Source organism: Drosophila subobscura, chromosome O (genome assembly GCF_008121235.1).
Source record: "Drosophila subobscura isolate 14011-0131.10 chromosome O, UCBerk_Dsub_1.0, whole genome shotgun sequence".
Taxonomy (NCBI): domain Eukaryota; kingdom Metazoa; phylum Arthropoda; class Insecta; order Diptera; family Drosophilidae; genus Drosophila; species Drosophila subobscura.
In genome coordinates, this window is record NC_048533.1 from 7424124 (window position 1) to 7438304 (window position 14181).

The 14181-nt window shown below is 42.6% G+C and overlaps 1 protein-coding gene across 3 annotated transcripts in view; it reads right to left on the minus strand.

The window, feature by feature from the left end:
* Positions 1-14181, minus strand: part of LOC117896477 — a 57711-nt gene that overhangs the window by 26787 nt on the left and 16743 nt on the right. For all 3 annotated transcript variants that reach the window (XM_034804816.1, XM_034804817.1, XM_034804815.1), the window contains exons 3-4: positions 10553-11684; positions 7333-7712 (exon numbers count right to left, since the gene is read on the minus strand). In XM_034804816.1, coding sequence (XP_034660707.1) covers positions 7333-7712; positions 10553-11330 — 1158 coding nt within the window. In that variant the 5' untranslated portion in view covers positions 11331-11684. The remainder of the gene's footprint in view (positions 1-7332; positions 7713-10552; positions 11685-14181) is intronic.

Here is a 14181-nt window from a genome sequence, read left to right on the forward strand (position 1 = left end):
CTGACCATTAAGCGCTCTCGTCTTGCCACACGTATGTGCAGCACTTTTGTGGAGCCAACTTTATGAATAATTGAGCGGTGCCCTAAGTGGCAGTCAGGCAGGCAGGCAGTATGGCAGTAAGGCCGACAGGCAGCCTTTCTGAGCTGCCTTTTTTATGAGCAGCTCTCTCTCGCGCTTTCACTGTGTGAAATAAAGGACAGAAAATGAAGGAGAAAATGCGGAAAAAGGTTTCACTCTTCACAAAATAAGCATCATTGAATTTATTATGATTTTTATGCAAATTGCTGCTGCTGCTGCTGCCTGCATCCCCGAAGGGGCGTACGATGAATGCAATTAATGTGGCATGGCAGGCAGAGCAAAAAGGTTTTATGTCCCTGCCACTTAGCCTAACGAAGGGCTTTTCCACCCAGTCAGTCCCTCCAAGATTCTGTCGCAAAAGGTCACCATCCAGAGCATGTTTCTGTCCAGCTAATTGCCAGCTGTCTCCCGTTTGAAATCTGTTCGAAGAAAGTGCGAGAAAGTCGGGAAAGCCGGGAGAGGATTTAGCAGCGAAGCTGATGACAGCTGTGGCTGGGGATAAACTTGGCAACAATATTTAACAGAAGCTTTTAAATATGTTAAGATAATTCTGGGTGAAATAAAGTGCTTCTAAAGTTGGTTAAAAGTTCTGCTAAATTAATGGAGATGTTCTGTTTATTTAATGCACGTTTAATGTGAATTTATGAAGCTTCTCTCAATTAGATGTTGCATTGCGTATGACATGCAACATTCTCACGTATGCCACAGAGATAATAGTTTGTTTAGCTGGAAATGGAAGTACTCCTGCTGTTTGTACTGCATTGACTTCCTGCCACAGACGAATCAAATATGCCACTCACAGAAGCCCCGAAATGAAATTGTTCTTAATTTTCGTGATGCGAACCAAAAATCAATGAGAATACGTACAGCCGCAAATCAATATTCCCCAGGAGTCATACACACAGGAGTGTGGAATCAGCACGAACACGAACACACAGATGCAGACACCTGCTGACACAGCTACAGCTACAGCTACAGATACTCTCGTATATGTCCGACTGACTGGCTTGCATGTGTAATGTGGCACCTGCAGTCAACAGGAGGGTTAAGTGGAATTATGGCCGGGTCTCAGCCGGCTAAAGGCAAATGTGTTTGGCACTTGTGACCGAGGCTTAAGCAGACCTGATTGAGCGCATCCTTGTAGTATTTAATATCCACTGTAGTCTGCATTTAAGTGTGCGAAAAGTCAATGTGATTTTCATTAAATAAAGGCTAGAGCTCGTTTTCTTTTTATTTAAAGTTTGAAGCAAGATTCATTACTTCTCCTTTAGTTTGTGCTCCAAAAAGTTTTTTTTTTTGAAAATTGTGCCACATGTTTGGCTGGCTTCAAAGGGGCGTGATGGTTCATTGACCGTACACATGGCAACATTTCTTTGCTTCATTGTAAATAAGCCAATTTCTTCTTTTAGCTGATGATGATGCTACTGCTGCAGCTCCATCTTATGTAGCACTTTCATCTCCCTCCCAGTCTTCAGCTACTTTTGTAGTTTTTCTGCCATCTTCAGCTCTTGCTGCAGGTTTCCTCCCATCTTTTTACAAGGCTTCTACATCTTATTTTGCAAGTCCTCTTCCATCTTCTACTTCTAGTGCCATTTCTGTGGATTCTGGCAAACAAAGCTCCATTTGCTTTGATATTTGCTGCAAAATATTACATATACGTCGTCGTCGTTCGAGGCAGCAGCGGGTTTTTAGCGATGCTTTCAGAAAACTGCAATGAGGGGAATATGAGTAGAAGCATGACATGCTGACAGCTGCGTTGTAAGTTCTGTTGTTAGCTTGTCGCATGAATTTGGCCAAAACAGAACACACACAAAAGGGACAGCGGGAAAGGATGCGGAGTTGCACATGGGGCATGGGCACGAGTGCCCTTAATTGTGTTTGTGTCTGCTGACTCACATTTGAGCTGCCATGAGCTCCGAAATGGAGAGTGGAAATAGTAAAAGTGGCAAAGTGGAAAGCTGCTTAAAGTTTGATTAGCTGACAATGGGGCGTATGAGCAATTTTGTTGGACATTAAAGTGGTTCGTTGCTCTGTGAATGAGAACTCTCCCTCTTTCTCTATAGGATAGTATGGAAAACACAATAACGCATAACGGGTATACAAAAATTGCAATTCGATCTATGCCAGCAATTCGCAATCGAATTACAAAAATGCTGAAAAAAATACGGCAGATTCTCTGAAGTGCCAAAATTCAATTTGAACGCTTCCTGCTCCCAGGGGCATAGGCGTGGGCATGGGCAATGGAACGCCAGGGCATTCCATTGGTGGGCGAGGCCGAGGCGCGTAAACAGCAATCAATCATGGAGCATGCAGCAGCGTCAGTCGGAAGCAAATATGAGCCATGCAGCATCAACAGCAGCATCAGCGGCAACTAGAAACGGTAAATCAATGACCAAACAGGATGCAAGGCCAAGGGCAAAGTGTCCCAGAAAAATATGGAAAATCCCATAAACGAGTCTCATTCAAAGTGGGACTTCAATAGTAATCATAACTAAAAGAATCGATGAATCTACCATTTGAAGACACCATGAATATAAATAGAAATATTCCTATTTAGATATCTCTCACACAGTAAAAGGCAAAGAAAAGTTGATCATCAGAACCCACAAAAGGCAAACAGCTCAAGGCTCTTGCCACATATTATTTATTAAAATAACATTCTCTTTTCCTCCATTTCCTCAGCCAATCGTATTGACACATCCATTGTTAGGGCTCTTTCTTCTCTACCCAGTCCACAGGACACTCTCTCGAATGGTCATTTCAGTGCATAGCCAGAACGGATGTCATCGTTATCATCGATGCAGCGCTCAAGCTGGCTATGGGATTGTCAATTGTCAAACTGATTGAGTGTAAGGCAAATGCTCAGCAACTGCCGAGTGTTGGTATCCACACATTTTTGTGCCATGGAAAACTGCACTGCCAAGTGACTGACGAACTGACACTGAAAGAGGGAGAGAGAGAGTCTATGAAACCTATGAATGAATGACTGACTGAGTGACAAAAGCTTGAATGCAGTTCCGTCTCTGACTTGACAGACTCCTACGTTCTTCTGCTTCTTCTCTCATGTGACTTGTTCCGCTTGCGTTCATTGCAAATTGTTAGATAAATGGCAAAGTCGATCCAGATTGGCAATGCATTGTGTTTTGCCGGCATGGCAAAGCGTTTCTTTGAGTGATTTCAAATGTCTCGCGGGAGTGGGGTGTGCCAACCCATTCTGCCCCTCAATTCAAATGCAACATTAATCTTCATTAAGCTATTTGCAAGTTCCTTCTCTCGCTCTATCACTCTCTCTTGGGGCTTATTCAAGTTCTATTGGATGGCACGCATACCAGCAAATGTATTCAAATATACATATATGTATATACTTATGTGTGTGTGTGTGTGCTGCAGGGTCAAACTCAATTTACCGTATTAAGCGATTCAAGCGGAACAAACAACAACAACTCAAACAATAGTTGAAAAACCCACAAAAGTTAACAAAATGCAGCAAAAGTTTAAAATGCTGTAAATTGCATGAAATTGATATGGCTGGAAAAAAAGCTAAGGAACGTACGGCTTACTTTATGGATTGAACTGCTATATACCCTTTTGATGGATGGACTCTGATTAACTAGCAGCTATTATCAGAATCATAAAACTCTCTCTGCATAGAGGGTATCAAAAGAGGGAAAAACCACGCTTCTGAGAGGATGGAAAACTTTGCTCGGTTTGGGGGCGCTTTTGCAGGGCTCTTCGGATTCAATGACCGTTATGGAAAACTAAGCCCGAAATGTGTTTGATGCGGGCTTCTATGCGTGTTTTCATTTTCATGTGTGCTCCGTTACGGCGTGCTGCATATTTGCACAGTGGCTCAGTGGTCTAGAACTAGCCTTCATCTCTTTTTAGCTATGTTTGCAACACTGTGATTACAATTTTGCTTTGGTTTCATCCCAGTGCCTGGGCGAGTGTCGACAGAGATGCCTGGCCCAAGTGGCGTATGCGCAATTCCCTGCTATACAATGTCAACGCTTTAAGCTGACCCTTTTTCCTTATCCCATTCGCAACATCCTATCGCTATTCGCTGCCGGCCTGTACTCGAAAGCCATCCCGCTTTCATTCTGCTCTCTGTACATTCCCAAGGCGCTTGGCAGTTTGCAAATTTTCCCAACTCTCTGGCGGCACTCCCGCTCTCTCCCGCTGCAGGAGCGGCCAACAAAGCGCATCAATTGCAACTTTTGTGCGGCATTTGTGTCGCTGATTTAAGGGCGGAGCTGGTGCCGGGGCAACCGACTGTGCGGTAGGCGTGTTCTATTGCAGCAGCAGCGCATAAATATTGCACAGCGCATAAAAATCACACTTAATTGCACGTTTTGTTACTTTGTTGCCAGTCGCGCTGGTCGCTGGTCGGAGGTCCACGGTCCATGCGCCATTCCCCACTGTTGCTGGTTTACTCCCCAATGACCCCCGTGGTGCACACTTCAATGGCGGAATATCTCGTTTATGGTCTGCTGTCTCATTCTATGTTTTGTGTGTAGGTGTTTTTTTTTGCTGTGGCATAGTTTCGGTCTTGCAACATACTTTGTGGCACTCAATCTCTCTTTTCTCTTTTTGTTTCACGATTTCATTTATTCAAACGTCAAATATTTCTGGATTCGTGGCTTTTCACATAACCAAATCGATGGAAAATTGGTTTTGCTTTTTTCTTAAAAGCGTATCTGACCTGCACCTTGCTCCCAGTTAAGCTTCCTGTCTTGCTTGGGTTTTGCTTTGTTGTCAATTAAAAACACTTTTATCTGCTACATTGTTTTGTGGGGTCCGCCAGGGTATTGCAGGCCATGGACCTCGTGGCTGCTACAACTGCGGTTTAATGTTCTGTGGGACATGTGTGTGGCAATTGGTGTTACTTTCATGTGTTGTCTGAGCTCTGTGTGGGTTTTTCCCATATAATGGTTGTTAGCGTTGAACTTGCTAGCAAGAAGATCTTTAAAGTTTTCTTTAAAGTTCACTTTACTGGGTGTAGTTTTCTTTCGCTTCTAAGTATCTGACGTTTCCATTTCATATTTCTAGCTTTCAATTACATTTGAGCGCCCTTAAAAGTGTACATTAATTATGTGAAATTTATGACATAATTTGTTTTAATTTTAAAAATAATTTCATCTAAAAAAAACATCCCTAAAATGGCTCTCATAAAAAACTTAAGCAGGAGCTACATTCTGTTTTTTTGTGCAAACCAAGCGAAAAAATTTCATGGCGTACTTATAAAGGCAGCAGCAGAATTTCAGCTTCCACAAGGGAAATACCCAAACGAGAGAAAGAGAGGTGGAGAGTCATTAGGTGGATTTAGTTGGGTCGGCTATAGCTTTTTCTGCAGTTTGCGGCTTTCTGCGACGCTAGATGTCGCTCTGGCTCTGGCTGTAGCAAGTTGTTTGAAGAGCTCTGTGACGGAATTTTTAGTGCTTCCCCTGAGTGGGTTATACATTTTACGAGTACTATGCGTTTTTTTTTAGTAACTGACCAAGCACTTGCCAGCGAGTGTTGCTCCTGCATTTCATGTGCATTTGTGCATTTGCAGACCAATAATAACTTGCAACTGCCATAAACCTTAGTCAGCTCATGAAAATGTACGTAAAGACAGACAGACAGCTGCCTGGATAAGCAACATTTTTGTTGATGATTCTGCAGCATTTTTATGGGAGAGACAGAGAAGCTCTTCAGGCGAAGGAGTACAGCACAGAACTCTGGAACAGCTTTAAACAGCAGCAGCAGACCATGGCTATTGGCATGCATCAAAGCAAGAATGAATTACTGTAGTTGCTTGAAGGCTTTTGCTGCTCCATCAGCATCCTTATTATTGGCTGATTTGCATGGAAATTATATGCATTCTGCTCTCTTCGGCCCGCGCTGCCATACATCTTTTGCAGCAATAACCTCTCTGAAGCCCCTAAGCTGGCAGTTCATTATAAGGCCATTGCTCATTTTTCTGGTCTCGGCTATGGTGCTGGTGCTAGTGCTGGTCCTGATGCTGGTGCTGGCACTGACAAACTCATTTGTCAATCATTTTGTCATAGTTTGTCAGTGCATTTCATCGCTTTTCAGATTTTCATTAATAACTTGGCTGACACTTTCAACAAGTTAACAAACTTTCGGCCAGAAAAAGGAAGAAAATTCCACTTGTCAATCAATTGTCAGGCAGAGGAAAATCCTCATAAAAATATGCAAAAGTAACGAATGGAATTTTTACGAGTACTTGGCAAAAAGTTGTTCTGTGACAGCTGGAGTTTGGAAAATTTCATAAAATATTCTTTGGGGGGCACTTGTTGGCATGCACTTCGAGAGTGTGGCAAGTGTTGCGCCTTGTTTCACCTTTGCCCCTTTGGCTCAACACTTGCCACAGAAAGTAATTTCATGCTGGCGTCGACTTTCATCAAGCAATTTTCCAGCATATTTCGGATAGTCGGATATTACACCCCCACCCCCAGCATTCCCACAAAAACTCTTCTTCATTTCCAGGGCCATCGCCGTAGCCTACTTTTCCATTTCCTGTTTGCCAGCCTTCAACCTTCAACCTCCTCCGACCACAGACTTGACTTGATGAAGTTTTGTGGTGCCAACTAGTCTTCTGTCTCTTGGATGCCATCCCGCTTCCATGAATCCCATTGCCCTTTCCATCTCCTGTTCCTCTTGTGCCGTCTGTGCCTCAGGGTTTAGTTTGCCAAATTGCAAATTTAAGCTACAAAATGCCTGTGGCTTTTCCTAGGCTTTTTCGTAGTTATTTGCTTTCAATTGCTGCTTAATTAACACACGACATATAACCTCCCACATAAGCTAATAAATATGTACACATTTCTATTAGACCGCAAATATTTTTACTACCAATTACATAAGTGAGCAAATGTTTGGTTTTAGCTACAGGAACTCCACATGGATTTGTGGTAATTCATTCTGACTGGAAAAGAGCAAAGATGTGGTCAAGAATTCGCCATGAATGAGTCATCAGGGGACCAATGAACGTTTCGTTCAAATCTTTATTGTTTTCAGAAATTAAAAACCTTAAAGCTTCTTTAACATTTACTTCAGTATAAATCCCTTAAGGTTATCGAGTACCTTTGAGCGCTTCTTTCATTTGAATACCCTTTTGAATACCTTCTTCCATCAACAGCTCCTTTGAATGTGTGTAAGTACACACCACGTCTAAATGATTACCCTACCACCTGAATTCTGTTCTTTCTTCCACCCACGACAAGAAGGAGGTCTTAAAGAAAGGGACATACTCACTTTCATTCGCGGACAGGGCCACAGCACGATGGTCTTATTATAATCGTGTGCCAGTTGTTCTGCCAGCTGATGACAGTGACCCAAGCTGCGGGCATCGTTCCAATGATTCCTCTCCTTCCAGTCTCCTGCTGACAACTGATTCACTTTGGCCTCCTGCTGATGATGCTGCTGAGGCTCCTGCTGATGCTGCTGACGTGGCTGCTGCCTTTTGGCTGGGTCAATGTCCACATTTGCAGAGCTATTCCCACCGTTTCCATTTTGGTTCGGGATCAGATTCTGGTTCAGGTCCACGTCGGTGTCTGCATTAATGCCCGCATTTAAAGTCTTTACAACGCTGGTGTATTTCGGCAGCTCCAGTAATTTAATGAAGCCACTTAAATCTGTGCGTTGGCATCGTCGTCATCATTGCAGAGAAGCGGGTGGCAGAGTGGAGGGCAGACCGAAAAAGAGAAACATTTTATGTGGCATATAAAAAACTTGTGCATATTTAAGCCAAGAACTCAGTGTGTCTCTTTGTGTATTTGTGTGTGGGTGTGTATGTATATGTGTGTTAAAGCGGTGTAGTAAGTGTTACTGCTGATGAAGGCAACAGCCAAGCTCTCAGTGCAGAAACTGTCTGCCACAGCAGCAGCAGAAATTGTTGCTCCTCAAGTGCCTCTCCTTTGAGGTTCTACGGGCAATGCCAGCTAACGGGGGGACCAACGTCTGAGAGTGCAAGTAACTGGCCAAGTATCCGACAAGTGGCCAGAATTATGAATGCCTGCGATAGAGCCCATTTCTCCAGGCCATGTTCTTGATGTGCTTCAAGTGGAAACGGGATCAACACTTCAGAGCAACAGCAACGGCAACAACAATTACACTACATATAAAATTGCTCAGCTAGTATATTTCTGCCCATGAAAACTATAAATGTACATATGTAACTATCTGTAATCTAAAATACATAAAATACTGTGCTAATCCCCGAAAGCTTAACAACTTTCGCTTGTAAATAATGTCCGTGATAAATTAAAAACTTTTCCGTGCAAAAAGGCAAAAGTTTTAACTTATGTACCCCGAATATTTATACCCGAAATTAGGTTTGCGCTGATGATTAGTTCTTTAAATGAATTTGCCCATAGATCGCGATAAGCCCAGAGTTTATGTCAGTCAGCAGAAAGTCCCACTTTAATTTGCGGGGACTTTGCCGGGGACTGGGGACGGCGGACTGACTGTCTTGGAAAGTTGCTCTTGCTGCGCTGTCCGCAGTCTGGCTATTTGTTTTATTCTTTCATTTGCCTTTCTTGGTGCTCAGTTCTTTTTCCACAGTCCTTAGTTTCCAGTTCTTTCAGTTAGTTTTGAAAGTAAACACGGGTGTGCGAAAGTATCTTCTACACATGGCAAACTTTTGGCGCCAAAGTTTCTGTCAATTGCAACAATTTCTGTGCGTTGTGGAAAGTCTAAATTTGATATCTTTAATTTCAATGCTAGGTGCTGTCCTGTCCTCTGAGGTGTCATAAATAAAAGATAAAACTTTCTAACAAATGCAGTACATCTAAATTGATTTAAGTGCCAGAGAACTGACAGAGAAATTCAATTTGCAAACCAAACCATCCCATGCGATGCGACAAATAAATTCCATTAGCCTTAATGTGCATATGGTGGCTGGTTGTTGCTGGTTTTTATGTTTTGCAAAATATTGAAATTGAATCTAGTTGCATATGGCTTCCCTTTCGCCTCCGCTTTCCAGCCAGTGACAATTTATGGGCCAGAGAGAAGACCCTACGGATGGCAAGTGCACAAAAGCTGGCAGGGAAAAAAATCTATAAATTGTATCCTTTGCCTACCTCAGAACGAAATTAAAAGGATACCCGACCCGACCCAACCCTAGGTCCGTGTATGGTTCTGGGAAAGAGTTGGAGAATATATGTTTTGTAACGAACCAAACAATGGCAAGGGATTGATTGGACTTGGATACTGCTTGCACAATTCCTTTGCAATTGAATTGAAAGCACTGTACATATGCCATGTTGTGCAATTATTCTCGTAATTGATATCCAAGCAATGACAGCTGCTAATCCTCTGAACAAATCTCCCCTTTTAAATTTCCTTTTCTTTTCTTGCACATTTCTCTCCCACTCTCTCGACTGTCAAGTATTCTTGGCTCCTACTTAGCTATTGGCATCTCCCTTCGAGCAGGAGTGAAAAACTATCATAAAACACTTGAGCTGTGAATGCTTGGGGGGCGCTCAAAGCCAAGGATTTCTTTTGCCTAGCTTTAATAAAATACTAAGTCAGCCACAGCCCAAGCACAAGCCCAAGCCACAGCCACAGTCCTGAGCAAACTTCGAGTGCGGAAATTGTGAGTTGTCACAGGCAGGGGCTACGAAAATATTTATGATACGAATCGAAGGGGAAAGCAAGTGGCAGGAAGGCAAGAAAGTTTCCCCTTTTGCTTCCTAATTGAAGGAGCTATAATTAAAGTTGTAAGTAGTGGCCCTGGAAACTATAAAAAAAGTCAAGACTATTGCACAGTCCAGGCTCAAAGAAAGGACGTGCTTAATTTAGTTTAAATTTATGGAGAAAAAAAAGCGGGGAATTTACATACATACATACATATATACTGCGAAAAGAAAAAGCGCGAAAGGAGGAAAGGGAAATGAGCCATAATGCATGCAAATTGAGTTTGCAGAAAGCAAAGGCAAATAGAAGGGCTTTCCATCCAAAGATCCAAAGCTGCTGTAGATTTCAACTTTCATCTTTTTAGAGTCATTCCTTGAATATTCTTATAATGTACGGGTTAATCTCCTGTTATCTCCATTCTTTCCTTAATTTGGCGGCCATCAAGAAACTTCATATTTAATTCCTAGCGCTTGATTCGTGCGAGAATTTTCCCACTCAATAAGAAAAGTTCTCCGATGGCTTCCACTCTGTTGCCTTGGCCAAACATTTGCTCCAAGCAAACAAGCTGCCAATTCATCTTCATAAATGGGCCAGAAAGCCTCAACCATGTTGTGGTCGTTTATTATTTTTTTCGCCAGAAGGGAAACTTGAGCAGACAAACACAAATCATCGATAAAACACGATGTGTAAATGCATGTTGGCAGGGATTTCCATCAGGGGTTTACAGCCAACAAAATGTGTACCAGGCTCAGGCTTTTGATGTTGCCTGATGATGTTGGTTTTTGTTCGATTTTGTTGGGTTTTTGGGTTGTTTGTTTTTGTTTTTTTGTGTACTCACCCACATCACGTAGAAAATCGACGCTGACATTAGACAAGTGCAGTTGGAAAAAGTCGAGAAAATTGTGGAAACCCTGTTGCACATGCATCATATCAGTGTGCAACGATGGCGGTATTAAAACGCCCACCCGTTGAGCCTTGGGGATTGCTTTTTGGTGTTCTTTCTGCTGTCTTCTTTGACGTTGTTGCTTCTGCTGTTGCACGTTCTGTTGCATCTGTCTCTTCTCCTCTTGTTGCACCTTTCGCTGCTGGTGCTGATGATAATGTTGCTGCTCTTCTTGTCGCTTATCTGGGTGTTGCTGTCGCTTCTGTTGCTCTTTCTGCTGTTGCTCTGTGTCCTGTTGATTTTGACGTCTCTGACGTTCAGCTTCACGCGCATTACGTGGGTTCCTTGTGGATGATGTTGCTTCTGTGGCTATTGCTGGTTTCCAAATTGAATTGCTGCTAAGTGTTGTTGCTGTTTCAGCTGCTGCTGCTGCTGTTGCGGAAGTCCACGTAGCCACAGCTGTTGGTGCTGCACCAGATTCACTTGCTTTCTTGGTCGTTTGCAGGACAAGGACACCCAATGAGGACACCGAAGCGTTGGCTGGTTGCGAGATGGAACTGGAAGTGGTATAAGACGAGGAGGAGGAGGAACTGATGGAGGAGTCGGTGGTGGTAGTGGTAGTGGTCGAGGAGGAGCTGATGGCTAAAGAGGCAGCACTATGGGGGGAATTGAGAAAGAAGAAGGCTGTCAACAGCAGAAATAATTTAGCAATTTGACAGATTGTTAACTTCATTTATGTTGCGTATTTTTCTGTGGTTTCTGGCGGTTCGTTCTTCTTATTGTTGAAGTTTTTTTTTGCTTGTTTTGGTTTGTTGAAGGTTTTTCTGTTGAATTTATTGCTTTTGTCCCCCGAATAGTTGTTGCAATTGGAATTCTTGTTTTCCTGGAGCTGCCTTCTACTTCTTAGCCCACTTCCAAGCAAAAGCTGAGCGGGCCCTTCTTTAAAGTCCACTCTTAGGGCCCTTTACATTTTGTTGCTGTAGTTGTTGTTGGTGTTTACTGTGTTTTTGTTGTTAATGAACTCTGACGCAGTTTGGTTCGAATTTCCCATAATTGTGTTTCCATTTGCTGGCAAATTGCAGCCTGCCTGAAAATGGAAAAGAGGGGGAAAAATTGCATTTCTCATTAAAAGTTTTCACTTGAAAAGATTTCAATTGTTGTTTTCAAGTGGTGTGTACTACTATTTCAGGAGAATTGAACAACTGGGAGTATGGGGCATAGTGTTACTGCAAAACAAGCAAAAAGACAGACGTAACCTACCCTTCACACTGATACGCGTCTCTGCCCTTAACCATTTTCATTTGTCCCATTTTCATGTGCCTTCATTTCCAATTTGTTTAATGACAACAGCATTTGCCCCATATAATTTACCATTCACACACCTGACTCCTTGATTTATTGAGAGTTCTTCATCACAAGCATCTATATCCGGGTTCAGGGACTACTCCACCTACCTTCCCGCACACACAAATTAATTAAATTAAAATTTCAAATTAGTTTAAAAGTTCCGCTGGCACAAGAACATCCTCCACACACACACACACACACACATTTAAGACTGTACAGCCAGACAGGATAGACCCACGAATACATACATGTTCAGGGGCCAGACACTCACACAGTCTGTCACGCACGCGCTTCCGTTGACGTTTCTACTGTTGGCAGCATTTTTATGCACGCTTAAGCATTCACCCACACACGAGCATACAGTAACCCACACAGCCTTTAAATTCTATGTATATATGTATGTATGAATACGTATATCCTGCCAAAGAGAGGGAGGGAGAGGCACTTCCAAGCTCTGCATAATTCAGGGCGCAAATTCTTTTTTAGGCCTGTCTCTGGGCCATAAAAACCGTATTGCCATAAAATTGATTGTGCCTAAATAAATATTTTGTAGGTTTACATATCGTCTTCCACATCTAGAATTTCATTGAGTCATTGGACCTAGAATTTCATTGAGCTTTTTTTGGAGTTCATTGAGGGACCACAGGCCTAACTCTTTGTTTTCCCTGTGCGTGTCCATCATTTTGCTCACTCTGAAAGGAAACTCACTCCGCGGAAAGGAGGTGGCACCCACCCCATTGAGGAAGAGGAAACCGCCTATCCAATCACCCATACTCTCACACACTTGAAAGCCATTTAAAGTGTAAAGTTCATTCGAGTCTCTCTTCTATTCCCAGATGCCTGGAGCTCTCTCACCTGAATCCCTACCAATTCTTATGGTTGATTACCTGCGTAGCGCATTCGTGCGGCAAAATTTCAATTCATCAACATGACAGTCTAAACTTTCATTTAGATATTAAAAAAAATATTGTGGCACACAACAGCTTTTTGCCTGCTGGGTCTTGTCATTCGATTGTCCGGAAATGATTGATGCTGCTGTTTTGTTGTCAATGGGCCAAAGTAAATAATTCCACCGCCCTACCAAACAAATATTTCTAGTTGTCGATGGTAACGAAAAATGCCATACAATGACAATGCCCCAGGATATGGCTGCCAGAGGGCAGTTGTCAAAAGTGTGAAGGTTAAAATGGGGCCACGGCACGGGGCCAGGCCACACATGTTGGCCACCCAACTGCTCTTTATTAATGATGGATTGTTCTGGCCTTATTAGGAAGGAGCAGGCTGAATAAAGCAAACTTTTGGGGAAGCCAACATTGAAATTTTGTGGGGGAATACTCGTAAGTAGCCAAATTAAGTATGATTAAATTGTTAATTATTATAAATAATTTTGTGCCTTTTTAAATGTTTTCAATCCCTGAAAGTTTTAGTATATTTTTAGGGCTTTAACCACAGAAAACGCCAAACGTTTTTTGATTTCGAATGTGGCAGTTCCTTAAAGGACCATCGCTTTATTACCCCTCAAAAAAAGGTAGCTAAATTAAACAATTTAAAGGGAATTCAATTCAACTCGAATTAGCAATAGAAAGAGTCCTCTTAAACCATTCTCAAACGAAGGAAAACCACTGGAAAATTCTCCCACAACTTGACCTTTCAACCTCTTATCCCTTTCCATTGTGTTCGACGGTAAATGCAATCTGCAGAAGAATGAAAAACCTTTTTACCCTAACGAACGAAAGTTAAAGTACAAGTATTTGCAACGACAAAATTGCTTTTAATTTTATGGCATTCCATGAGCAGCGTAATAAAGCAGCAAAATTGTAGTGGACAGCACTGGGTTAGCAGCGGTTACAGGGGTGCTACACAGAAGGGTGGCACACTGCGTAAGGACTGCGTAAGGTACAGGATGGGTAGGAGCAGGAGTGGGAGTGGTAGGTACGCCTGTATAACAACCATTGCTGTGATAAACAACACTGACGAGCCAACGGTGGTCGCAGTGCTCCGGCGTTTATATAAATAAACATATTAAAAACTTTCAAGGATGCGAGCCATAAAATTGTGAGTGGGAGCTTGCTGGGAAAATGCTGGTAGCTTCGCTAGAAGAAAGCTTACTTCGTATTGCGGCTGATAGATCTTGGATGCTGTGACATTTTTCTCTTTTGCACGCCTCATCAGTTCTTGGCACTCTCCTCTCGCATCTCGCATCTCGCATCTCTCATCTTGTGTTTTGTGTTTATTCC